Raw genomic sequence first — 25,681 nt, forward strand, 5'->3', positions numbered from 1 at the left:
CCGTGCTTCCAGCACCAAAACAGCATGCCCATAACTCACTAACCCTAACTGTACATCTTTGGAGTGTGGGAGGAAACTGGAGCACTTGGAGGAAACCCATGCAATTACAGGGGAACATACAATGTTCTTACAGTGGTGGGAATTGAACTCTGATTGCTGGCACTGTAAAGCATTACACTAATTGCTACACTACCATCTTGCCCCAACACATGTCAGGTTAAAGACTACGTGGAGACAGATCAGGTGGTAAGGTGCATGAGTACTGTTGGTTAGTGAGGCATTTTAAAGAAACAGGATGAAAGGAGAACATAAGTATTGTAATGAGAAACAATGTAATGATATCTAAACAGAGCTGATTGAAGCACAGTTGGGAATTGGAACACCATGTAGAAGATTTTGGACTATATTCTGGGGCAGGATGTTGGGCTTGGTTAATTTATAACTAAGTTGTTTTGAAGATTATTTTCATCTTCTGATTTATTTCACTTTGGATGGTCAGTATGAATATCTTCACCAAATGCATTAAAAAACAAAAGGAAATGTAAATGATGGTATTCCAAGATGAAGAACCATTGGAAGGAGCTGGTTGTGGATTACAGGAGGAATGGAGACAGGCTAACTCCTATTGACATCAATGGATCTGGGGTTGAGAGGGTGAACAGCTTCAAGTTCCTCAGCATCCACATCACCGAGGACCTCATGTGGTCTGTACACACCAGCTGTGTGGTGAAAAAGGCACAACAGTGCTTATTTCACCTCAGACAGTTGAGAAACTTTGGTATGGGCCCCCAGATCCTCAGAATTTTCTACAGGGACACAACTGAGAGCATCCTGACTGGCTGCATCACTGCCTGATATGGGAACTGTACCTTCCTTAATTGCAGGACTCTGCAGAGAGTGGTGCGGACAGCCCAGTGCATCTGTAGTTGTGAACTCCCCATGATTCAGGACATTTACAAAGACAGGTGAGAAAAAAGGCCCAAAGGATCGCTGGGGACCCGAGTCATCCCAACCACAAACTATTCCAGCTGCAACCATCCAGCAAATGGTACCACAGCATAAAAGCCAGGACCAACAGACTTCCACCAGGCCATCAGACTGCTTAACTCACACTGATTTGAGTGTATTTCTATGTTACATTGACTGTTCTATTTATTGTAAATCACTAAGATTGCACATTGCACATTTAGACGGAGACATAATGTAAAGATTTTTACTTCTCAGGTATGTGGAGGATGTAAGAAATAAAGTCAATTCAATTCAAGTTAGTGGTAAAGTTCAGTTCCTTGTGAAAGAAAACAATAGTTTGGGATTACTGGCATGTATCTTCATTTTGATAAGGAGATATATAAGGAGGTAGTCGCCTTTTTTCTCACTGTCCTGACACAAATTTCCCCAAATTAGATAGGCATGGGAAATAGATCCAATTTGATGAACAGTATTATCTGATTAACATTTTGCAGTGAAAACCTTGTTTAATGGATTAAGGTGCTGATGATCTCATTTTGATGGTGCTTTTCATGGGCTGTTTTTTAATCTAAAACTGCTCTTGGTAATTAATGATCACTGCCCTTCATTTTGGGGAGCTGCTCGTTCCATATGCTTTCTTCCCCTTTTGTAAAAAGTGCAGCGATCGTCTTTAAATGATTTCCAAGGACATCGGGAATCCAGGGAAAAAATGTCAGTGTGCAGGAGGACATAACATCTTCATTCAGCTCTGTAAACTGAATCACATTGTTGGAGAGCTGTGACATTCGTTGTGCAGTCCCATTGTAAAAAAATATACAGTGCCGTACTGTTCAATTTATTTAGTTTTTAAAAGTTTATTTAGAGATACTGCATGATAACAGCTCCTACTGATCCAACGAGCCCATGCCATACATTTTTGGAAGGTGGGAGGAAACTGGAGCACCTGGAGGAAATCCATACTACTATGGGGAGAACATACAGACTCCTTAAAGACAGTGGCAGGAACTGAACCTGTCACTGGTACTGTAAAAATGTTACGCGGATCGCTATGCTAGTATGCTGCCCTGTGATATGTTATACCTGATCATAATGACATATGATGTAGAAATAGTTAGAGTTTGTCTCAAAATGTTTAATTTGATTTAATATGTTTGGTAGCAGCTAGAATTAGAAAATTCTGGACTGTTGCTTGATATGTTATGAACTTCACTCAGAATATTGACTGATTTTTAAATCAATTTTTTTGCACCACATGAAATGTGATTATCTCCAGAATAAATTGCTTCAGTTTATACATGAAAAAAATGCTTCACACAGCTGAATCCAGGACTCTACTTTGGCTTTGAATCTTTTCAGCGTAGTTGCATGGCATAAACTGAACAAATGCAATTGAAGCATTAACTTGCTTTAAGGTGCATGCAATGTGAAGTACAACGGACACACGGGTAAGTGAACCACATGTATTCCATATTTAGATAAATCATTAGAACTTGAAATGAGAATTTTACCTTTTGATTTCCAGTGACCCAAAGCATTTGTGATGTAAGTTCACCATTGCACTTAATACACAGATTCGAAGTAGGCTGCCGTGGGTTTATTGCGTTCACTCTCCAGAAGTGGCTGTGTGACCTTGGCTTCACTAGGAGAGAGATCAAGTCAACCAGCAGGGCTGTCGCTGAGGCAGCAGAGGCAGGATCAGCATGGGTGTGGACCGAGTATGTCCAGAGGGGCAGATAGTCAGACAGTGTATACATATCTGGCAAACCCTTCAGTAGTTGTATAGACACCTGAAGAGCAGACTATCTGTTGGATGGAAGCGACCAACAACTCTGATAGAGGCGGATGCCAAGTTTTTAAGCTCACCAGTGGGAGGTGGTGCTTTACACAGCTGGCCCACCACCTCGAGGGAGTCTTGATCATAAGCGGGCCGAAACTCCTGAAGACAGGTGGCAGATCAACTGATGATCCCACTGGTGATAGCACAGGACAGTTAACATCTTAGTCCACAGGTATTTTTAACTCACCAAAGACGAGAGAGAGAGAGAGAGAAAGAGAGATATGAACAAGATCTCTGAAACCTATTGTACAAAGCAATATAAGTTCAATTTCCAGCTGGAGTTTTTTTATTCCTTAACTAATAATTTCAAAATACAGAGATTTGTTTAATATTAATAATATACAGTAATCTCAACAGAAAAAAATGATTTATATATAGAGTAACATACATGAAATGCTAAGGGAACTCAGCAGGTCAGGCAGTATCTATGGAAAGGAATAAAGAGTCAACATTTTGGGCCAAGACCTACTATCGGAACTGGAAAGAAAGGATGGCCCCACCCACTCATGCGCAATGGCTCAGAGACATTATGTCCTGCTTAGACCTTGAAAAGATTCATTATTCACTTCTTAATTCAGACATAAAGTTCCAAAAGGTGTGGGGACCTTTTCTTGAATATTTTCATAATTCCTGTTTAGATTAAGGGTTCATCCCTCCTTTTTTTCTTTTGCATTTAAATGCCTTAATTCCAGTTTCTTTCAGTTAAGATTTACGGTTTTTTTAAATGTGTAAACATATTGTACTCAGGTAGTAGGCAATATACCTTTTTATAAATACAGCTCTGTGGTGATAAAAGCTCTGATTAACATTTCTATATATCGTAAGGTTGGCTTGGAGTTGGGTAGTGGGAAGGTGGGGTGGTAACTAACTTTATACGATTCTACTGTGGGTGCTTTTCCTTAACTGTTATGAACTGTACATTTCATATGTTTGTTTTGCACTGCATGAACCTCTTTTTTTACTGTTTTTTTTGTTGTTACATTGTAGAAACTTATTAAAAAATTAATAAAAAAAAAGAAAGGGTGAAGGAGCCAGAATGTGAATGTGGGGGGAGAGGAAAGAGTACAAGCTAGAAGGCGAAAGGTGAAGGCTGGTGAGGGGGAAGGTAGGTAGGTGGGTGGAGGAGGGGTTGAAGTGAGAAGCTGGTCGGTGATAGTGAAAGAAGGAGGAATCTGATAGGAGAAGGGAGTAGGGCATACGAGAAAGGGAAGGAGGAGGGGTACCAGAAGGAGATGATAGGCAGACAAGGAGAAGAGGTGAGGGGGGAGCAAATATGGGGAACAGAAGAAGAGAGAAGGGGGAGGTGGGGGAAATTACTGGAAGTTGAAGAAATCAATGTTCATGGCATCAGATTGGAGGCTACACAGATGGTATATGTGGTGTTGCTCCTCCAACCAGAGAGTAGACTCATCTTGGCAATTGAGGAGGCCATTGTAACAACATGTTGGAATGGGGTTGGGGACTGGATTTAAAATAGTTGGCCACCAGGAAATCCTGCTTGTTGTGGATGGAGCAGAGGTGCTTGGTGAAGTCATCCCACAATCTACATCGGGTCTGACCGACATAGAAAAGGCTGCTCCAGGAGTACTGAACACAGTAGACCTTGACAAAGCGGTTTTATGTGTTTGGCCATTGAGTTATACAGATAATTTTTTATTCATGTCAAAGGAAGAAAACTTAAGCAATTATCAGCAGTTGGGTCATTGACCTGCCTGCCCAACAGCGTCTCAATTGCTGCAGTGACGTACAGTACTGTAAGTTATGTGTAGAAATTAGAATCAATCACTGTGCTGAACTGACAAGGTTAACAAAATGACCCTCGTGTTTACTTCTTGTGGCTGGTCTGTGACTGTCAAGACTCTGATATTGCCATCTCTGCTTTTGTATAGAACTGTCATGTTTATTGTATTTTATCTTCCAGAACAAAAGCTATGTTTCCTATCATGCTAATATAATAACAAACGGAAGGTGCTGTATTTGGAGTCTCTGCACCCATGGCAGACAATGCGTACATAACCTGCAACTCAGTAAGATTTGTGATATTTATTTGAGCCAGCCAAACCTATAAATTATCACCAGATATATTTCCTTCCACTATCACTACGTTGTTTTGGAATATAAACTGATTCATTAAGAGTTACGAATGATTATACAAAATAGGCAGTTGTGGAAGTGAGTAAGTAATTGGTGTTTTGCGGTTCTTAGTTAATGGTATAACATTAGTATAGATCAACAAGAAAAAATAAATTGCATAATTGTGTGACCTTCCTGATGGTAAAATGTCTCGCATCACTATAAAACTCAGGAAATGTGACAGCCAATTTGCATTTAGTAAAATTCCACAAATAGCACAGGAAAAGAACAAATAATTTGGTTGCTGGACATTGATTTCAAGATATGAATTGCCCCAGACACCAGAGAATTAGCCCTTTTTCTGTTTGCGTTGTTGTCAACTCAGAATTTTATTCTCAAGTCCCTGGGATAAGATTAGAACTCATTACTTTGGTCTGAAAAGATAGTTTTAGCCATATAATAGTTGCCTCTGCTGCCATATGTGCAATGCAACAGTTAGTATCCGATAACAAAATAACATAACAAAGAAGGCCCTTGATCCATTTTGCTATTCATCCAGGACAAACCTACCAATACACATTGTTCTAATCATTTTGTCTTTCAGTGACTTTTAGGCTTTTGCTTCCACTACTGGGTCTAGTAATCAATCCCAAGTGTTAATCACTCATTATTGGTGAATTTGTTTTTTTTACTAGACATAAAATTACTTCAATTTCTTTGAGTCAAAGAGTCTGACCTCTACCTTGCCGAGGCACAGCGACAACTCGCAGATACCTCCTCTTATTTACCCCTCGATCGTGACCCCACTAAGGAGCACTAGGCCATTGTCTCCCACACCATCACCAACTTTATCCGCTCAGGGGATCTCCCATCCACTGCTACCAACCTTATAGTTCCCACACCTCGCACTTCCCATTTCTACATCCTACCCAAGATTCACAAACCTGCCTGTCCTGGCCGACCTATTGTCTCAGCTTGCTCCTGCCCCACCAAACTCATTTCTGCATACCTCGACACGGTTTTATCACCCCTTGTTCAATCCCTTCCGACCTATGTTCGTGACACTTCTCACGCTCTTAAACTTTTCGATGATTTTAAGTTCCCTGGCCCACACTGCTTTATTTTCACCATGGATGTCCTGTCCTTATATACTTCCATCCCCCATCAGGAAGGTCTCAAAGCTCTACGCTTCTTTTTGGATTCCAGACCTAATCAGTTCCCCTCTACCACCACTCTGCTCCGTCTAGCGGAATTAGTCCTTACTCTTAATAATTTCTCCTTTGGCTCCTCCCACTTCCTCCAAACTAAAGGTGTAGCTATGGGCACCCGTATGGGTCCTAGCTATGCCTGCCTTTTTGTTGGGTTTGTGGAACAATCTATGTTCCGTGCCTATTCTGGTATCTGTCCCCCACTTTTCCTTCGCTACATCGACGACTGCATTGGCGCTGCTTCCTGCACGCATGCAGAACTCGTTGACTTTATTAACTTTGCCTCCAACTTTCACCCTGCCCTCAAGTTTACCTGGTCCATTTCCGACACCTCCCTCCCCTTTCTAGATCTTTCTGTCTCTGTCTCTGGAGACAGCTTATCCACTGATGTCTACTATAAGCCTACTGACTCTCACAGCTATCTGGACTATTCCTCTTCTCACCCTGTCTCTTGCAAAAACGCCATCCCCTTCTCGCAATTCCTCCGTCTCCACCGCATTTGCTCTCAGGATGAGGCTTTTCATTCTAGGATGAGGGAGATGTCTTCCTTTTTTAAAGAAAGGGGCTTCCCTTCCTCCACTATCAACTCTACTCTTAAACGCATCTCCCCCATTTCGCGTACATCTGCTCTCACTCCATCCTCCCGCCACCCCACTAGGAATAGGATTCCCCTGGTCCTCACCTACCACCCCACCAGCCTCCGGGTCCAACGTATTATTCTCCATAACTTCCGCCACCTCCAACGGGATCCCACCACTAAGCACATCTTTCCCTCCCCCCCGCCACTCTGCATTCCGCAGGGATCACTCCCTACGCAACTCCCTTATCCATTCGTCCTCCCCATCCCTCCCCACTGATCTCCCTCCTGGCACTTATCCGTGTAAGCGGAACAAGTGCTACACATGCCCTTACACTTCCTCCCTTACCACCATTCAGGGCCCCAAACAGTCCTTCCAGCTGAGGCAACACTTCACCTGTGAGTCGACTGGGGTGATATACTGCGTCCGGTGCTCCCGATGTGGCCTTTTATATATTGGCGAGACCCAACGCAGACTGGGAGACCACTTTGCTGAACATCTACGCTCTGTCCGCCAGAGAAAGCAGGATCTCCCAGTGGCCACACATTTTAATTCCACATCCCATTCCCATTCTGACATGTCTATCCATGGCCTCCTCTACTGTAAAGATGAAGCCACACTCAGGTTGGAGGAACAACACCTTATATTCCGTCTGGGTAGCCTCCAACCTGATGGCATGAACATCAACTTCTCTAACTTCCGCTAAAGCCCCACCTCCCCCTCGTACCCCATCTGTTACTTATTTTTATGCACACATTCTTTCTTTCACTCTCCTTTTTCTCCCTCTGTCCCTCTGAATATACCTCTTGCCCACCCTCTGGGTCCCCCCCGCCTTGTCTTTCTTCCCGGACCTCCTGTCCCATGATCCTCTCGTATCCCCTTTTGCCTATCACCTGTCCAGCTCTTGGCTCCATCCCTCCCCCTCCTGTCTTCTCCTATCATTTTGGATCTCCCCCCCCCCCCCACTTTCAAATCCCTTACTCACGCTTCCTTCAGTTAGTCCTGACGAAGGGTCTCGGCCCGAAACGTCGACTGCACCTCTTCCTACAGATGCTGCCTGGCCTGCTGCGTTCACCAGCAACCTTGATGTGTGTTGCTTCAATTTCTTTGAGCTGTTCTCATTTGTCTAACTCAGTAAAGTACTTTTTTCAAAACCATTTATTGTTTTTTTTATGTGCACTTCATTCCTTTTTTTATTTATCAGTTTATGAAATTCAAAGAAAATTAAGTACTGCAGTGTACAAACACCAGGCCTATGTGGAATCTCCATATTCAGTGGAATTAATCCTGTAACCAAAATGCAAAGAATTCTTACTTCAGGCTCTGTGATGAGTTAAAACTTCAGTCATTGAAAGACTGTATGCACAACTTCTGGAGGATTCTGTATTGGGGTTCTTAATTTTATATGGATTTATAAATGGGGGACTATATTAAAAAGTTTGCAGATGATCCCTATCACCTGCTGGAAGTTATTGATGGACTAGTCAACTGGGTACAAAAATGGCAAATAGAATTAAATCCTAAGAAATATCGAGTTATGGGTAATTTAAAAATAAGGATGAGGAATAGTTTTATTTGTCACATGAACATTGAAACAAGCAGTGAAATCCACTATTTGTAGCAGTGACCAACACAGTCCAATGATGTGCTGATGCCAGCTCGCCAATGTCACCATGTTTCTGGCAAGGAAATACTGCACATCTGCAATTCACTCATACACCTTTAGAATGTGGGAGGAAACCAAAACACCTGGAAGAAACCCATAAGGTGACAGGGAGAACGTACCAACTCGTTACAGACAGTAATGGGAATTGAACCAGAACAGTCATTGCTGATTCTGGAGAGTGTTACATTAACCATTATGCTATTGTGCAGGGAAAATGATGGCATCACAAACAATGTAATGAAGTGGAGGAATCCTGGTCACAGAATCCTGAAGATAACAGGCTGGATTGGAAAGGAAATTACGAAGATTTAGAGGATACCTCCGTGTATTATTTGAGGGAAATAATAAATGAGTAGAGATGTCATACTATATCTGTTTAAAACACAAATTAAGTACTGTGTGCAGTTTCAGTCACCACACTACTGCAATGATTCAACCAAGAGTGCAGAGGGGATAGGAGGCTTCTGACAAGGCTGAAGAATGACAGTAATGAGGGCAGTGACCAGGCTTAGGTTGTTTGGAATGCAGGAAGCTGATGGTCAGGTTAATTGAAGAATAAAATTGAGAGACTAAGACAATGTAAAATGAAGGACCCGTTTCCCTCAGATGTATAAATAAGGGACAGGGATTTTTGGGGATCTCAGATTTAGTGTCTGAAAGGGTGCTTAAGGCAGAAACCGTCACTGCATTTAATCGGTGTCTGAATGACTCTATGATGTAACGGATTGACAGCCTAAATAACTCTTTTTGTGTTTGGCATTGGGTATTTTGGGCTGAATAGCCCTACTGTGTTACAAAGATCTTTGCTTGTCCAATCTGAATTTTAAACCTAGCATCAAAGGATGCAGTCCTAAAAGAGCCTCTCTTGACTTCTCTGTCCATTTTCGTTAAACTATTCAACACATTTTCTTCATTATCGTACAATTCTTCCTACTCCTATCTGTGAGTGGAAATCACAAACTTCATTGTGGAAGTTTATCAGTTCTATTGATATGAGTGTCAAAACTCACAAGGGATGATTTTAATGTTTTGCACAGGCTAGTTAAAAAGGTCCATGTTAGTTGATTTTGAACCAATTCTAATTTTAGATTGCTCTTTGGGGCTCTTTAAACCATGTCCCTATTTCACTTAGAAACCTTGGATCCATTGAGCTGCTCTTGCTTAAGTGAAGGCAGGGGAAAAGATTGGTTAACTAGGACTGTCCATTAAAACTGAGAATTAACTTTATTCCTCTGTAGATTCAGTAGGAGCAGCATGCTTCTTCTGTTCAGACGCTGCACTTGCAAAGTTGATGTTAAGTCATACAGCCATACAGCAAATGAAACAGGTCCTTTGGCCCAGTGTCAAGGCTGGCTGTCAAGTATTTGTCCACACTAATCCCATTTCCTAACATCTGGCCTGTAGCCTTCAATGCTGTGGCATTTGAAATGATAGTCTAAATATACTGTAAATAACTGGTGACAGTGGACTTGGGTATTGGCTGAGTGAACTTTCATTTCAGTATCTCTGTGCCCTGTTCTATTTTTTCCCTCTGCCCAGATCTCAAGGAAGTTTTTTTTTTGCATGGGGCAAAGCATTGTTGGAAATTTGACTACCAATCAGTGGCTCTGACATTTACCGTCATGAAGTGCTTTGAGAGGCTGGTAATGGCATCCATCATCTCCAGTCTTTCAGACAACCTTGACACTGCTTTTTGCCTACTGCTGAAACAAATCTATAGCGGACACCATTTCCTTGATACTAATCTCTGAAGCATTGGGACAGTAAACACATCTATGTCAGTCTATTGTTTATTAATGACAACTCCGCCTTCAATACTATAATTCCAAGCAAATTCATCATCAAAATCCAGACCCTGGGAGTCAATGCCTCCTTCTGCAGCTGGATCTTTGACTTCCTGAACAACACACTGCAATCAGTAAGGATAGGCAGCAGCACCTCTGCCACAATTATTCTAAGCAGTGGTGCTCCACAAGGTTGTGTCTTCAGCCCCTAATCTGCTCCCTGTATACTCATGACTGTTTGACCATATTCTTCTCTAACTCCATCGAACAAAGTCGTGGGCCATATCTCAAAGGGCAATGAATACAACAAGGAGATGGAGAGCTTAGTGGCAGCGTCATTGCAACAACCTTTCCCTCAATGTCACCAAAACAAAAGAGCTGGTTGTTGACATCAGGAAAGGGGGTAGGGGGATGCACTTGCTCCTGTCTACATCAATGGTGCTGAGGTTGAGAGCTTCAGATTCCGAGGAGTGAACATCACCAATAAACTGTCCTGGTCCGAGCACGTTGATGTCACAGCCAAGCAAGCACATTAATACCTCTACTTCCTCAGGAGGGTAAAGAAATTCGACATGCCCCTGTCGACCTTTGGCAATTTTTATTGATGTACCATAGAAAGCATCATGTCTATTTGGATCCATCATGGCTTGGTATGACAACTGTTCTGCCCATGACTGCAGGAAACTGCAGAAATGTGAGGATGCAGCTCAACACATCATGAAAACCAGCCTCCCTTCTATGGACTTTGCTCATGCATCTCACTGCCTCAGTAAAGCATCAAGGCCCCACCCACCCCAGACATTCTCCCTTCTCACTACTCTCATCGGGCAGAAGATACAAAAGCCTGAAAGTATGTACCACTGGGCTCAAGGACAGCTTCTAACTGGCTTCTTGTATGATAAGACCGATTCTTGACCTCGTTATGATCTTGCACTTTATTGTTTACCTGCACTGCCCTTCTCTGTAGGTTTTACACTTTATTCTGCATTGCAGAGTAACACACAAAAAGTGCTGGAGCAACTCAGTAGGTCAAACAGCAACTTTGGAGAAGAATAAAAGAGCCAACGTTTCAGGCCAAGACCGATCATCAACCTAAGGAAGGGTCTCGGCCCGAAGTATTGGCTCTTTATTCCTCTCCACAGAAGCCGCCTGATCTGCTGAGTTCCTCTAGCATTTTGTGTATTTTACTCTGGATTCCCAGCATCTGAATAATCTCTTGTGTTTATTATTCTGTATTGCTATTGGTTTACCTTGTTCCTCTTCAGTGCATTGTTTAATGATTTGATCTGTATGAACAGTATGCAAGACAAACTTATATTTATTTATTTGCTTTGCAATACAGTGCGGAACAGGACCTTCTGCCCCAACAAGCTGCACGTTCCAGCAACCCAGCTGTTACACTAGCATAATCACAGGAGAATTTATAATGACTAATTAACCAACTAGCTGGTATATCTTTAGATTGTGTGAGCAAACCCATGCGCTTAAGGGAAGAACGTACAAACTTACAGAGAACGCTGGAACTGAACTTCAAACTGTGACATCCCACGTTGTAACAGGGTTGAGCTAACCACTATGCTACCATGACACCCATCATTGTACGTTGGTACATGTGACAATGATAAGCTAATACCACTATCAAAAATAAAACTGCAATTGCTGGAACTCTGCACTGGCTCAGGCAGAGTGAATGTTTTAAGTGTGTGAACGGAAGTTCATTAAGGTAGATCAGCTGATTCTTACTGAGTGATGTAGCAGGCTACAATAGCTTGAACATCAAAACCTGCCCCTGATTCTTGTGTAACCTGAACTTTTGCTTTTGTCATATTCTCCACAGTTGCTCCTGACTTACAAGATTCACAGAGAACCAATTTAAACCCTTGACATATATGCTTGCAAATCCAGGGCTTTGAATGCTTGGTGATGGGGATACAGTAAGTGCTTTGTGTGTCCAATGAAAGGAAGCTGGTCCCTTTGTTTGGCTCCAGACATACTTAATTCACGAATGCCCAATCACAGGACGAAGTCGACCTTTCACACATCCAATGGTGAATGGGGCGAGACCTATTTCGGCCAATGGAAAAAGTGACAGGTGCACCGCTCTATCGAATGAAAATCAGGGGCCTCTCTTCCAATGAGGAGTGGGGCCCTGTCACGGCGTTGACCAATGGAAGGTGGGTCCTGTTGTTGACGCTACCTTGCCGCGATAAGATGGCGGAGCAGCGCGCTGTGCGAAAGCGGAGTGGGGACAGCGAGTCCGACCGACGAGGTGAGACGAACGGGGTCCTCGGACGTACGAACCGCCTTCATATCTCTGTGAAAACAAAGGATGGAAAAGGCGGTCGGCGGTTTCTTTCCCGCCGGGTGTGAAGTGCGAGCGAGAACGCGCGCTGGAGCCGTTGCCGGCTGGAGCAGCGCGCGCCCCCATATGTATATATATGTGTGTGTGTGTGTATATATATATATATATACATACTACGTCAAAATAACCAGTACAAAACATTATTAAAGGTGTATGGCGAGCGGTTGTGCTATGCACCTGTGCATGCAATGCAGCAGAAGAGGCAGCCCGGTGCACTCATGCATGTGCACGGAGTGAAGCGCAGATGGCGACAGCAGCAACGCTCTTCTGGTATCTTTTTAAAGCCGGTCGGCGTGATTTGTAGGTTAATAACGTTGTGCAGCTTGTGGGATGAGGAAGAGAGGGGATGCACAAAGTTTTTTTTTCTTGTTCAAACAGCATTTCAATGTTGTTTGTCAGCTCCCAGAGTGGCAGCTGCGGAGGGCGATGGGGGAAGCACCAAGTGCTTGGATCAAGCTCAATGTCTTCCCCATCGCCTCGCTCCATTATTAATAAAAAAAAAGGCAGTGACGCTCATGAAGGAATTTGGTGCTGATGCACCGCATTTATTATTCGTGATTAGTGTAGGCAGACTCGACGGGGGTGTCAGGACACCCGAATTCACTCATGCTTCCATCTTTCTTTGCTCTCACCAGTAAGGGGATACTGTAATTCACAATCCTAACCGTTGTAAAGTCATTAACGTTTAATTCTGGTGCTTCGTGTATGTAGGAAAGCAGCCGTTAGGCATCAGTGAAGCAGGTTTTGGCTGGATGAGCAACCTTCTCCCCCTCTTCTCCCCCCCCCCCAATCTTTCACTTTCTCTTCAATTTATTCTGCTTTCTCTTATTCTTCAGGTGGTCCAGATGCATTCTGTTTTTCTCTTTATTCACCTTGGGGTCTCTCCTGTACCACGCCCCCTCCACCTGCCTCTGTTTTCACACTTGCATCAACGTATCATGACAGATACTCGAGATAATTTCCTTTCCTTTTTGACACTATTGGCTAAAACCAGTGTAGTCAGATGAGTTGACAGCCAGGCCTTGTCATGTTGTCTCTTACTTCTCTTTCACAACCCTTAATGAACATGTTTTACCTACTCCCTAATTCATTTGCTGATTAAATACATGTGAAACCACATTCTCATAAGAAAGTCGGTAGGAGCTACAGGAGGCATTAGTTAAATTGTGGATCTTTTAACAACAGTGTTATCTGACACTAGTCCTGTGACCCTTGATTGCCTTAATATCTTGATTCAATCAGTCTTTTTCTTCAATGTAATCAGCAGTGATTCTCTATGACATAGGGTGGAGAATTTCCAAAGATTCACTGTCTTTGGCTGCAGAAATAAATTCTGACCTGAATGCTGTCTCCTTATTTTGTGATTTTAACCTTTGGTTTGAGGTCTGCTAGCAAGGAGAATCATTATCCCTGCAACTACCATATCAACCCTTCTCCATAAGAATAGATCTCCTCGTTCTGCTGAATTCTGTATAGTGCAGGCAGTCTGGTGAATCTTGTCTCAGGATAGCTTCCATTCCAGGATTCAATCTGGTACTCCTCCATTGCATATTGTCCTTCAGCAGGGTAACTGGACCAGCACAGAGTTGTTTCAGCAGGGCTGATATAATTGTACAGAAATGTATCTACTCTCATTTGAATCATCTTGCAGTAAAAGTCAGCATTTTATTTTCCTTCCTAAATGTGTGTTGTTTCTGCATTTTATCCATGAAAAAGGACAGCCAAGTTCCTTTTATTATTTGTGCTTTTTGATCTCTTTACTTTAAAAAAAAATAGTTTTTCTGTTTTTCTAGTGGAGTTGGCGACTTCCTATTTTTTCTACTTTGTATTCTGTATATCATTTGTACTATTGCACGGACGTGACCTGCAATGTTTGGCATAGTGATTGAGCAATTTTAAGTTATCTTCACCCTAATCTGTAGATTCTCAGAGGATTTTCTATTCTCTCAATATCCCTGATCTATCGATCTTCATTAAAACATGGGTTGCTAGTTTTGTGCTTATTTCTGTGTTATTTTTACCATCTTGTATGCAGATATCTGTTATGAAGCATATAAACTGATGTTTATCATGTAAAATCTTGGTGTGCTGCTTTGCTCCATGTAGAAGTAGTTTTTAAGATGCGATTGAGTCCCCTGAGATGTTGACTAAATACAGTGTATTACATTTGAATTTTACTTTGAACCTTAGCTGGTAGATAGTTATTCAGATTGCTTAGGGGGTGTTCATTCTGATAAGTGTACCAGATGTTGAAGCAGAAATAACTCTGTTGGAACAGTGACTGATAGCGAGAGTCATAGTAGTTTAGGGAGAGTAAGAGGTGTGAAAGACAATTTGGGAGGTGTTTGATATTTCCTTGCAGCTTTTTTAGTGTGCAGATGAATGCTTACCCCTTGGTTTTGCTGGAAACAGGGGAGTTGTGGAATTGATAAATCTGTGTAATAGCTCGTGCCTTAAGTTCTAGTTTCTCAATTAGTGGAACAAAATATGTTCATGGACTTAGTAGAGAAATGTGATTATTTTGTTGCATTTTATAGAAGAAGCAGCTGCAAAATTAATTTGCATGCCGTTATGAATCAAGGTGAGTATGTCATGCTGTAAATGCTTTAGTTTGATTCCTTGGTTTAATCATATTTGGAATGTACCTCGGATAGAGCAGCACATCTTTGGCATTGCATCAAATTATGTGTCTAGGTTTTACTGTTTATGGGCTTGAATCCATAACCTGACATTTGAGTGTTTTAAAACGAACCCTATGAAAGCTGGTTAGTCAATGATGGAGTGTCATGGAGGACTGAGAAATTTGCAAACTAACCGTGGCATCAAAATGACACATCACAAAGTGAACGATGATTATGTCAGGTATTTTAACTTGAATAAATTAAAAAGACCTGTCAAATGGAAAAATAAAGAACCTAAACAATTTAGTTGGAGCTGAGATTCATGAAGTATTTAGTTGGCTTGAACTGGCCCAAACCAGTTTGAACCTTTATTCTGGAGTTATGACATAATGGAAGCTATAATTATGGATTAACTAAAATAAGAACCAGTCTTCTAGAACCTGTACACAATTTAATGGGAGATTTTGATTCTGTCCAATTGAAACAACTTAGGGGATGAAATATGTTCATGTTGCACATGTGTTGTAGCTAGTTCAGGATAGGTTGTTTTTGTCTCTTAACCTTTTGGTTAGTGGTATATTCAAGGAGCTGTCACTCAACACCTAAACTGAAGGAGTACATTTTGGGTATAAGCACAAGTACAGTGGATTCTGGTTAATTGGGACCAGTACATTTTGACCCAAGTATGCAGCTGATGCAAGTAGCTGAAGTTTCATGGAAAGAGTTAAAAAGGTATATTAAAAAAATATAAAGTACCGTTTAACTGAGGTGAAATATTTTCATAATAAATGTACTTTGAAGAAAGACCTGGCTTGCTTATTACTTCTAATACAAAAGGCAAAAAGTGGAACATAAAAATAAAACTTTTATCACTGGGGAACTGGGGGAAAAAAACATCAGATGCTGTTCCTTACAAAACAAATGTAAAAAGACTAAAATATATAACCAATATCTGCATTATAAGGGCCTAGGACAACTGATAATTTTTGATTTAAGCATTGAATTTAGTGATTCAGTGGAGTGCTCAATATTTACTTTGAAGCAGTGACTTTCTCTGCTCATTTCTAAGACTTGGAAAACATTCAGCCTTGGGTTGGTAATTGTCAAGTAACATTTTATCGACATTAATACAAATGACAATCGACAGCTATGAAAGGTCTAACCATCTCCCCTGAACATTCAACAACACAGCTATTGAAAAATTCAACACCATCAACAGCCTGTAGGATCATCAATAACCAAAGAACCTGAAATAACAGCTTAGAATCTGGGCAACTGGCACCAAGTGACTCACTTCCTGATTCCCCAAATCAGTGTTTTTTTTTTTTACCACCGACAGGATAAAATTGCTGAGTGTAGTGAAGCACTTATCCCACATTGGATCAATATAGCTCCAAAGCTACTTGGGTCAAATGAATCTCAGGCAAAGCACCTCACTGTTCAATACATTCTCCAGTCTAAACATCACTTTTGTCACAAGCATAATGGCCACAGTGTGCACATCTACATATTTCACTGTAGCATCTCACCAAGCGCTTGCCAGTTGGACATCACAAACTTACAAAATTCCATGACCAAGGATAACAAATGATAAAAGATGGTCTGTGAATGTTGTGACCTGCATGTAGCTCTCCACATTAACCTAGAAAGGTCTTGCTATACCATTAATACATCTAAATACTGAAATAGTCCATCCAACTGCTCTATGAAAGGAGATTCCATTGAAAATAAGGAGGGGGGGGTGGATCCATTGAACATTGAAAGGCCTAGACAGAGGGATGTGGAGAGGAGTTTCCAATAGTGGGGGGAGTCTGGAACCATAGAGCACACCCTTTAGAACTGAGATGAGGAAGAATTTCTTTAGCAGGGGATGGTGAATCTGTGGAATTAATTGCCATGAATGGTAGTGGAGGCCAAGTCATCGGGTATACTTAAAGTGGAAACTGGTAAGTTCTTGATCAGTAAAGCATCAAAATGTAAGGAGATATGGCATGAGAATGGGGTTGAGAGGGATAATGTGAGGATTGATGGAATGGCAGAGCCGATTTGATGGGCTAAATGGCCTAATTCTGCTCCTATGCCTTTCAACTTGCAAACTGCTGGAGTTAGCATGGTTTGCTTAGTCTAAGGCTACCTATGATGGCTTTACTAGAGATATAAATTTAAGAGCCTGAAGTTATGGATGAACCAATCCTTGTTAGTCCATTTCATGAGTACTGCTTACGGTTCTGGTAAGTACATTACAGGTAAGATATGGTGTACCATAGAGAGTGCAAACAGATTCACAAAGATGGCGTCAGGGCTGGAAAACTGAAACTATGAGCAAGGATATTGAAGGAGACTGTTAAGATGGGTGTATAAAATTATAAAAGGCCAAGGTAAATTGAAAGTGTTTAAGTCCCGGCTGGTGGCCTAGTGGCATCAGTGTCGGACTTCGGGACGATAGGTCCCGAGTTCGAATCCAGTCGACTCCCCTGCACGCTTTCCATCCGTGCTGGGTTACGAGCTGGTGATCTCTTTGGAAACTCACCCGGCAGAAGGCAATGGCAAACCACTGCTGTAACTTGTCTCGTACGCGATTCCCCACTACGTCAGAGAGGCGTGGAGGGAAATCATCCATTAACCGGAGAAACTCTGGATGCAACGTACCTTTCCTTTATCTCCTTAAATAAAGGGATTTGAAAGATACCAGTAGAGGTAAAGAAAATGTTTTCACTGTGATTGCAGCCAAGGACCCAAAATCAGTTGAAAGGATAGTCATAGCAGAATCCTTCCCAGAACCTTGATGTATGATTGAGGAGCAGATATCTGCAGGGCTATGAACCATTTACTAGTCGGTGGGATTAAGCCAAGAAACCCTTTTTTCAGCTTTCAAATAGTCTCCTGTTCTTATATTTTGAGAAAAGGAATCAGAATCAGGTTTATTATCACTGGCACCTGACATGAAATTTCTTAACAGTAGCAGCAGTTCAATGCAATACATAATATAGAAGAGAGAAAAGAAAAATCAATTGCAGTATACCTATGTTGAATAGATTAAAAACATGCAAAAAACAGAAATATTACATATTAAACAAAGTGAAGTAGTGTCAAAGGGTTCAATGTCCATATGGCAGAGGGGAAGAAGCTGTTCCTGAATCGCTGAGTGTGTGCCTTCAGACTTCTGTACCTCCTACCTGATGGTACCAGTGAGAAAAGGGCATGCCCTGGGTGCTGGAGGTCCTTAATAATGGATGCTGCCTTTCTGAGACACCACTCCCTGAAGTTGTCCTGCGTACTTTGTAGGCTAGTACCCAAGAAGTATATATGGTTTCCACTTGAAGTACTGTGCTTAGTTCTGGTCGCCTGACTGTAGGAAGGATGTGGAAAGCATAGAAAGGGTGCAGAGGAGATTTACAAAGATGTTGCCTGAATTGGGGAGCATGCCTTATGAAAATAGGTTGTGTGAACTCCTTGGACTGACGGAGGATGACAGGTGACCTGATAGAGGTGTACAAGATAATGAGAGGCTTTGATCGTGTGGATAGTCAGAGGCTTTTTCCCAGGGCTGAAATGGCGAGCACGAGAGGGCATAGTTTTAAGGTGCTTGGAAGTAGGTACAGAGAAGATGTCAGGGGTAAGTCTTTTATGCAGAGAGTGGTGAGTGCATGGAATGGGCTGGCAGTGGAGGCGGAAACGATAGGGTCTTTTAAGAGACTCCTGGATGGGTACATGGAGCTTAGAAAAATAAGAGGGTTATCGGTAAGTTTAGATAGTTCTAAGGTAGGAACATGTTTGGCACAGCTTTGTGTGCTGAAGGGCCTGTATTGTGCTGTAGGTTTTCTATGTTTCTACTTTGTAGGCTCGTACCCAAGATGGATTTACAACCATCTACAGCTTCTTTCGGTCCTGTGCAGTAGCTCCCCCACCCCACCCCCATACCAGACAGTGATGCAGCCTGTCAGAATGCTCTCCACGGTACTTCTATCCTCAGAGATCTTAACACCCAGGAACTTGAAATTGCTCACTCTGATCCCTCTATGAGGATTGGTATGTGTTCCTTTGTCTTACCCTTCCTGAAGTCCACAATCAGCTATTTCATCTTACTGAAGTTGAGTGCCAGGTTGTTACTGCGGCACTACTCCACTAGTTGGCATATCTCACTCCTGTATGCCTTCTCATCACTACCTGATATTCTATCAACAATAAGTGTATCATCAGCAAATCTATAGATGTGTTTGAGCTATGCCTAGCAACACAGTCATGTGTATATAGAGAGTAGAGCAGCGGGCTATGCACAAACCCCTGAGGTGCGCCAGTGTTGATCGTCAGTGAGGAGGGTGTGTTGTCACCAATCCACACAGATTGCAGTCTTCTGGTTAGGAAGCCAAGGATCCAACTGCAGTGGGAGGTACAGAGGCCCAGGTTCTGCAGCTTTTTAATCAGAATTGTGGGAATGATGGTATTAAATGTCAATGAACATCATCCTGACATAGGTGTTTGTGTTGTCCAGGTGGTCTAAAGCCGTGTGGAGAGCCATTGAGATTGCATCTGCTGTTGACCTATTGTGGCATTAGGCAAATTGCAATGGGTCCAGGTCCTTGCTGAGGCAGGAGTTCAGTCTAGTTATGACCAACCTCTCAAAGCATTTCATCACTGTAGATGTGAGTGCTACTAGGCAATAATTATTAAGGCAGCTCACATTTTTCTTCTTAGGCACTGGTATAATTGTTGGCTTTTTGAAGCAAGTGGGAACTTGTGCCTGTAGCAGTGAGAGGTTGAAAATATCCTTGAATACTCCTGCTAGTTGGTTGGCACAGGTTTTCAGAGCCTTACCATGTACTCCATCTGGACTTTGTGAGGGTTCACTCTCTTTAAAGACAGCCTAACATCGGCCTCTGAGACAGAGATCACAGGGTCATCAGGTGCAGTAGGGATCTTCACAGCTGTAGTTGTCTTCTCCCTTTCAAAGCATGCATAGAAAGTGTTGAGTTCATCTGGTAGTGAAGCATCACTGCCATTCATGCTATTGGGTTTTGCTTTGTAGGAAGTAATGTCTTGCAAACCCTGCCAGAGTTGCCATGCATCCAATGTCGCCTCCCAACCTCATTCAAAAATGTCTCTTTGCCCTTGAAATAGCCCTCTGCAAATCATACCTGGTTTTCTGGTACAGGCCTGGGTCGCCAGACTGGAATGCCACAGATCTAGCCTTCGGCAGACGACGTACCTCCTGGTTCATCTGGTTCATTTTCTGGTTTGGGAGGCAGTAAGGAAGGTAAATATAAGGTAAATTCATTTCAAGGGAACTAGAATTTAAAAACAAGGATGTAATGTTGAGGCTTAACATTGGTCAGAGCACATTTGGAATATTGTAAGCAGTTTTTGGCCCCATATGTAGGACAGGATGTGCTGATATTGAAGAGGGTCCTGAAGTGGTTCAAGAGAATAATCCTGGGAATGAAATGGTGAACATATGAGGAGCATTTGGTAGCTTTGGACCTGCACTCACTGGAGTTTAAAAGTTTGAGGGAGGTCTGATAGAAACCTATTAGATATTGAAAGGCTGAGATAGAATGGACATGGAGATGATGCTTTCTATCATGGGTAAGTCTAAAACCAGAGGGCACAGCATCAGATGTCCCTTTAGAACAAAGATGAGGAATTTCTTTGGCCAAAGGGTAGGGAATCTGTGGAATTCATTGTCACAGATGGTTTTGGAGGTCAAGTTATTGGGTATATTTAAACTGGAGGTTGATAGGATCCTTGCAGTATTTAGGAAGGGTGCCCAAGGTTACAGGGAGAAGGCAAGGGAATCGGGTTGAGAGGGAAAATGAATTGACCGTGATTGAACAGCGGAGCAATCCTAATTGGCCATATGGCCTAATTCTGCTCCTGTCTTATGGTCGGATAGTTTATATTTCTTTGGGGTACATAGTTGCAACAAATAAATAAGTATACACTCTGCTTTAGACATTACTGGAATCAATGCTTGAATCTTCAGTCTTGCAGTAAATCATTGTGGCACAATATTACAAGACTTAGATGTATGACAACATTAAGAGGAAACCAGTATTACCTTTTTTTTGTTTCCAAGTGCACTACCAGAAACACAATCTACATAATTACACAGAAAAACACATGAATAATTTATGAATTTAGAGTTTTGTAAAGGAGCGAATGTCACTAATATCCTGCAAACCTGCAAAGGTTAAGCAAAATTACTGTACTCACTTGCCTCACTCAATATCCTAGCATATAGCTAACATACAACTCTTCAAGTATTTGAAAATTGGACTAAAGTTGCCGAGTATCCCAAAAAAATTATTTCAAATGCTGAAAGCGACAAAAAATATATCCTAAGCACCAAAACATTTACACAACTCGTGCAGTTGCTAATAAAACTGAGAACTAATTAGATATTTGTTGAAAATGTGCAAATAGTTTTGAGGAGAGATTATATTTGTTTCACATGCAGTGATACATTTTCCTCAGTTAGATGATTTCAAACAAAAAAACACACCGCAGATAGCTTTGAAAGATACATAAAAGGTGAAATATATTTAATGTTTAATTACTGAGGTTTAAGCTTAAAATAAGTACAGTGGATTCCAGTTACTTGGGCCGTTGGTTAATTGGGGTAGCCACTTGTTTGTGGCAGGTCTTATAGAACAAAAACTAATCAAGAAAATAGCCAGAATTACCCTTTGTTTATTTTGGACCACTATGCTGTTTAATTGGGGTAGGTGATTATTGCCAAACAGTTTCCAACTAGCATCATGTGAGCTTGTGTGCCCAATTAGACTCTACACTGCACATAGAGCGAACAGTTTTTAAATAGAGTCAGTTGTGTGTAATTGTTTTCAAAAAGCAGTGATTTTTGCCACTGATAGTTGGTAAGAAATAAGCAGCAAGACTATTCCAAACTGTTTTTCTCACTGCGGTTTCAAGCATTCAGGCTTGGAGATGCCAGAAATGGGTAGGAGTTAAAATGAAATTATTTCACTATTTAAAAAAGTTAGGAATTAAAAAGAAATTGAAGATATCGACAATTATCTGGAATGTTACAATGAAAATGAAGATTTGGAGGGTGCAATCGTCAAGAGGATTCTATGAAGGCAGTCCATTATCTGCACTAGTTGCCTCTGGGTTGACTGTAAATGAACAAAATCAGCAAAGAAAATGGCAGTGTACAATGGATGAATTCCTCCATCAATAACTATTACAGATTGATACAGTTTTATGGTACTGTGGTAGTATTGGTAGTGTTCTAATTTGTTCTGTATTTCATTTAAATACATAATTTGTTTCTCAGTTAAACAGTAGTTTCTCTTTCTTTTAAACCTTTAAAAATATTTCCATGAAACTTCGGCTAATTAGATTTGTCAAATGCAGAATAAAGCAGTTGCTAGTAATCTGAAAAAGGGAAGATCTGAATAATCAAATCAGGTAATTTCTGTGGAAAAATAAAATCTATTTAACTGTTAAAAGTAGATAACCTTATATCTGACACATCGGTGGGTTACCTAAAAGCAAATCCAGTATTTAATCTGAAGAGCTGCAACATACTAAAGTGAAGATTGAGGTGCTATTGCTAGAGCATATGCTGGGTTTTGTTGGAGCGGTGTATGAGTCACTTTCTGCAATAGATCACTTAGATTTTCATGTGCTTTTGTTATAAACGGTCAAGCCATTATTTTAGGGATTTAATTACCAGGAGAGTTAATTACCAAGGGCCAGATCAGAGGTGTTCAGGTCTGGCGACCAAAGTAAAAACAAGAGGTCCAGGAACTACCTCCAGAGAGCCATTTCACATGTAAAGTGGCAATTGCAGATCCAAGTTGAATCACAGAAGGATGCTCAACAGCTGTGACAGGGCTTGAATATTATCACCACCTACAAAATGAAACCAAGCAGCACCTGTGACAGTAAGGTTTCGCTCCCAGATGAACTCAATGCCTTTTATGCTCATTTTGACTGTCAAAACATGGAGGCACCTTGACAAACTCCCACAGCCACCAAATACCCTGTGATTTCACTCTCTGAGGCTGACGAGAGAGCATCCTTCAGGAGAGTGAACCCACAGAAAGCATCAGGCCCGTTGGTGTACCTGTCGGAGTACTGAAGACCTGTGCTATTCAACTGGCTTGGAAGAGCCAATGAATATGATAGAATTCACTCTGCAGTTTGAGACGGAGATGCTTAAATCTGATGTATCAGTATTACTGTGGTGCAAAGGGAACTACAGAGGCATAAGGAAGCAGCAGGCCAGAGTTGATTGGAAGAGGACCCTAGCAGGCATGAGGGCAGAACAGCAATAGCTCAAGTTTTTGGGAGAAATTCAGAAGACGCAGGACAGATTCATCCCAAAGTAGTTGTATTCTAAAGGGAGGATGACACAATTGTAGCTGACAAGGGAAGTCAAAGACAGCATAAAAGCAGAAGAGAGAGCATTCAACCTTGCAAAAAGTAGTGGGCCACGAGAGGATTGGGAAACTTTTAAAAACCAACAGAAGGCAGTGAAGAAAGCAATAAGGAGTTAAAAGATAAAATATGAAGGTAAACCAACTCCTAATATAAAAGAGGATAGTGACAAAGTTTTTAGATACATAAAGAGTTACAGAGATGAGAGTGGATATTGGACCCCTGGAAAATGATGTGGAGGGGTAATTTTGTGGATGAGCTCTATGTTACATCAGTCTTCACTTTGGAAAACACCATCAGTATACCAGAAATTTGAGACTGTCAAGGAGTGTAGTCATTATTACTAAAAGGTAGGTGTTTGGGAAGCTGAAATGTCTGAAAGTAGGTAACTAACCTGGATCAGATGGACTACACATCTGGTGTCACCATATACGACCCTGAGATTCATTTTCTTGTGGGCATTCATGGTAAGTACAAAGAAACACAATAGAATCAATGCGAAGTTACAAACAACCACTATGCAAGAGACAACAAATTGTACAAATACAAAAAGAAAAGCAAAACGATAATAGATAAGTAAGTAATATATAATATTGAGAGAAATAATATTGTGAGAAAGTAAAAAGTTTGTTTTTGTTTTAGCTTCTGTGATCATTTCCTTTTGCAGTTGTTTGTTCATGCTGAGTCTGATGGCATGCATTTTGGTGTCCTGTTTCAACCTGGAGCTGAACTTGCAAATACCATATCCTCTCCATCATCAAATTTCTATCTGCAGAGGTGTCTGCTTCAGCTGCCTTCATGACCTCATCACTTTGCACTGTCAGCCTTGGTCACTGATCTCATTATCTTCCAAGGTCTACCTGACAAACTCCATTGTGTCCTCAGCTCTACTCCTTTCTGTGTGTTTTTCTGAACTCCTCTCTGGTAAACTTCCAGCTGATGCTAAGGACCATCCTGCGATTATTAGGTAGGAGGGATAACTGGGCCGGCATGAGGAGAGCTTCAATTTTGCATATCTAATGAGTTATCTACAATACCATTTTTTATTTTTGAAGTAAGTTCAGGAACCCAGTTCCTCATTCTGCTATAGGGGGTTGTCTTGATTCCATATGTTTATTATAACACATGTTTTCCTGAACATGGCCTTGTGGACTCTTCATTGGGCGGTCATTGATGTGATATGTGTTGTATATAATTGCATGTTGTAGAATTAACACTTTTTACAAATTCTGCATTTATGAAATTTATTCTATTTTAAGAATTCTTTTGCTTGGTTAAGGTTTATCAAGGTAAAGAAAATATTGGACCATTTTCATACAATTAAGAACTGTTGAACTCTAAATGAAAACCTCATTTGTTTTAAAGACTTAACCATTTAGAAGATTAATAAATATTTTTGATGTAATTTACATATTGGTTCTTTGTATGCGGGAGTTGAAACAATATCAAAAACTTTAAAATGTATGCATTATTTGCTTAGTTTATCTCCTTACATTTCTCATTTGCTGTGATTTCTTCTTTGCCTCATTCTTCTCAATTTGTGTGTTCACTTTGAATAGCTTGTGATGCCAAAGCATCATGTTGTTAGTCAATTTGTAACACCAATTCCATAAACAGCATTAAGCTAAATGACTGGTTTTCTTTATTAGGTTTGGTATGATTGAGGGATAAATATTCACTAGGATATCTCCTGCTGTTTAGGTATTGCCTTAGAATCTTTTTTAAGTAAATTTAATTACATATTTCCAAATATGATTACCTCATTCCCAGCACTGTCATGTCATCCTAGATTACCTGCTCATGGGCATGAACACAACCTTTTATCTCAAAGGTGCAAGTGCTGATATTGAGCCACGACTGACATGTGTCCACTGGTCAGCAGATCAACTCAGAATAAGGCTTATTATCACTGATATTTGTCATGAAATAGAAACGCAAGAGATTCTGCAGATGCTGGAAATCTAGAGTAACATGCGCACAATCTTGGAAGAACTCAGCAGATCAGGCAGCATTTGTGGAGATGAACAAGCAGTCAATGTTTCAGGTTGAGATCCTTCAACTGGACATGAAATGTATTGTTTTATGTTGTGGTGCAATGAAAGGCATTAAAAATTACTGTAAATAACTTAAAATTAGTGCATTAGGAATAGGAATGGCGATGTAGTGTTTGTGGGGTCATTGAG

The 25,681-nt window shown here is 41.2% G+C and overlaps 1 protein-coding gene across 2 annotated transcripts in view; it reads left to right on the top strand.

Annotated features, from left to right (window-relative positions):
• Nucleotides 1-12,307: 12,307 nt before the first annotated feature.
• Nucleotides 12,308-25,681, top strand: part of LOC140199383 (double-stranded RNA-specific editase 1-like) — a 340,274-nt gene continuing 326,900 nt past the window's right edge. For both annotated transcript variants that reach the window (XM_072261374.1, XM_072261375.1), the window contains exon 1: nt 12,308-12,384. In XM_072261374.1, coding sequence (XP_072117475.1) covers nt 12,327-12,384 — 58 coding nt within the window. In that variant the 5' untranslated portion in view covers nt 12,308-12,326. The remainder of the gene's footprint in view (nt 12,385-25,681) is intronic.

This window comes from Mobula birostris, chromosome 6, assembly GCF_030028105.1.
Source record: "Mobula birostris isolate sMobBir1 chromosome 6, sMobBir1.hap1, whole genome shotgun sequence".
NCBI classification, from domain to species: domain Eukaryota; kingdom Metazoa; phylum Chordata; class Chondrichthyes; order Myliobatiformes; family Myliobatidae; genus Mobula; species Mobula birostris.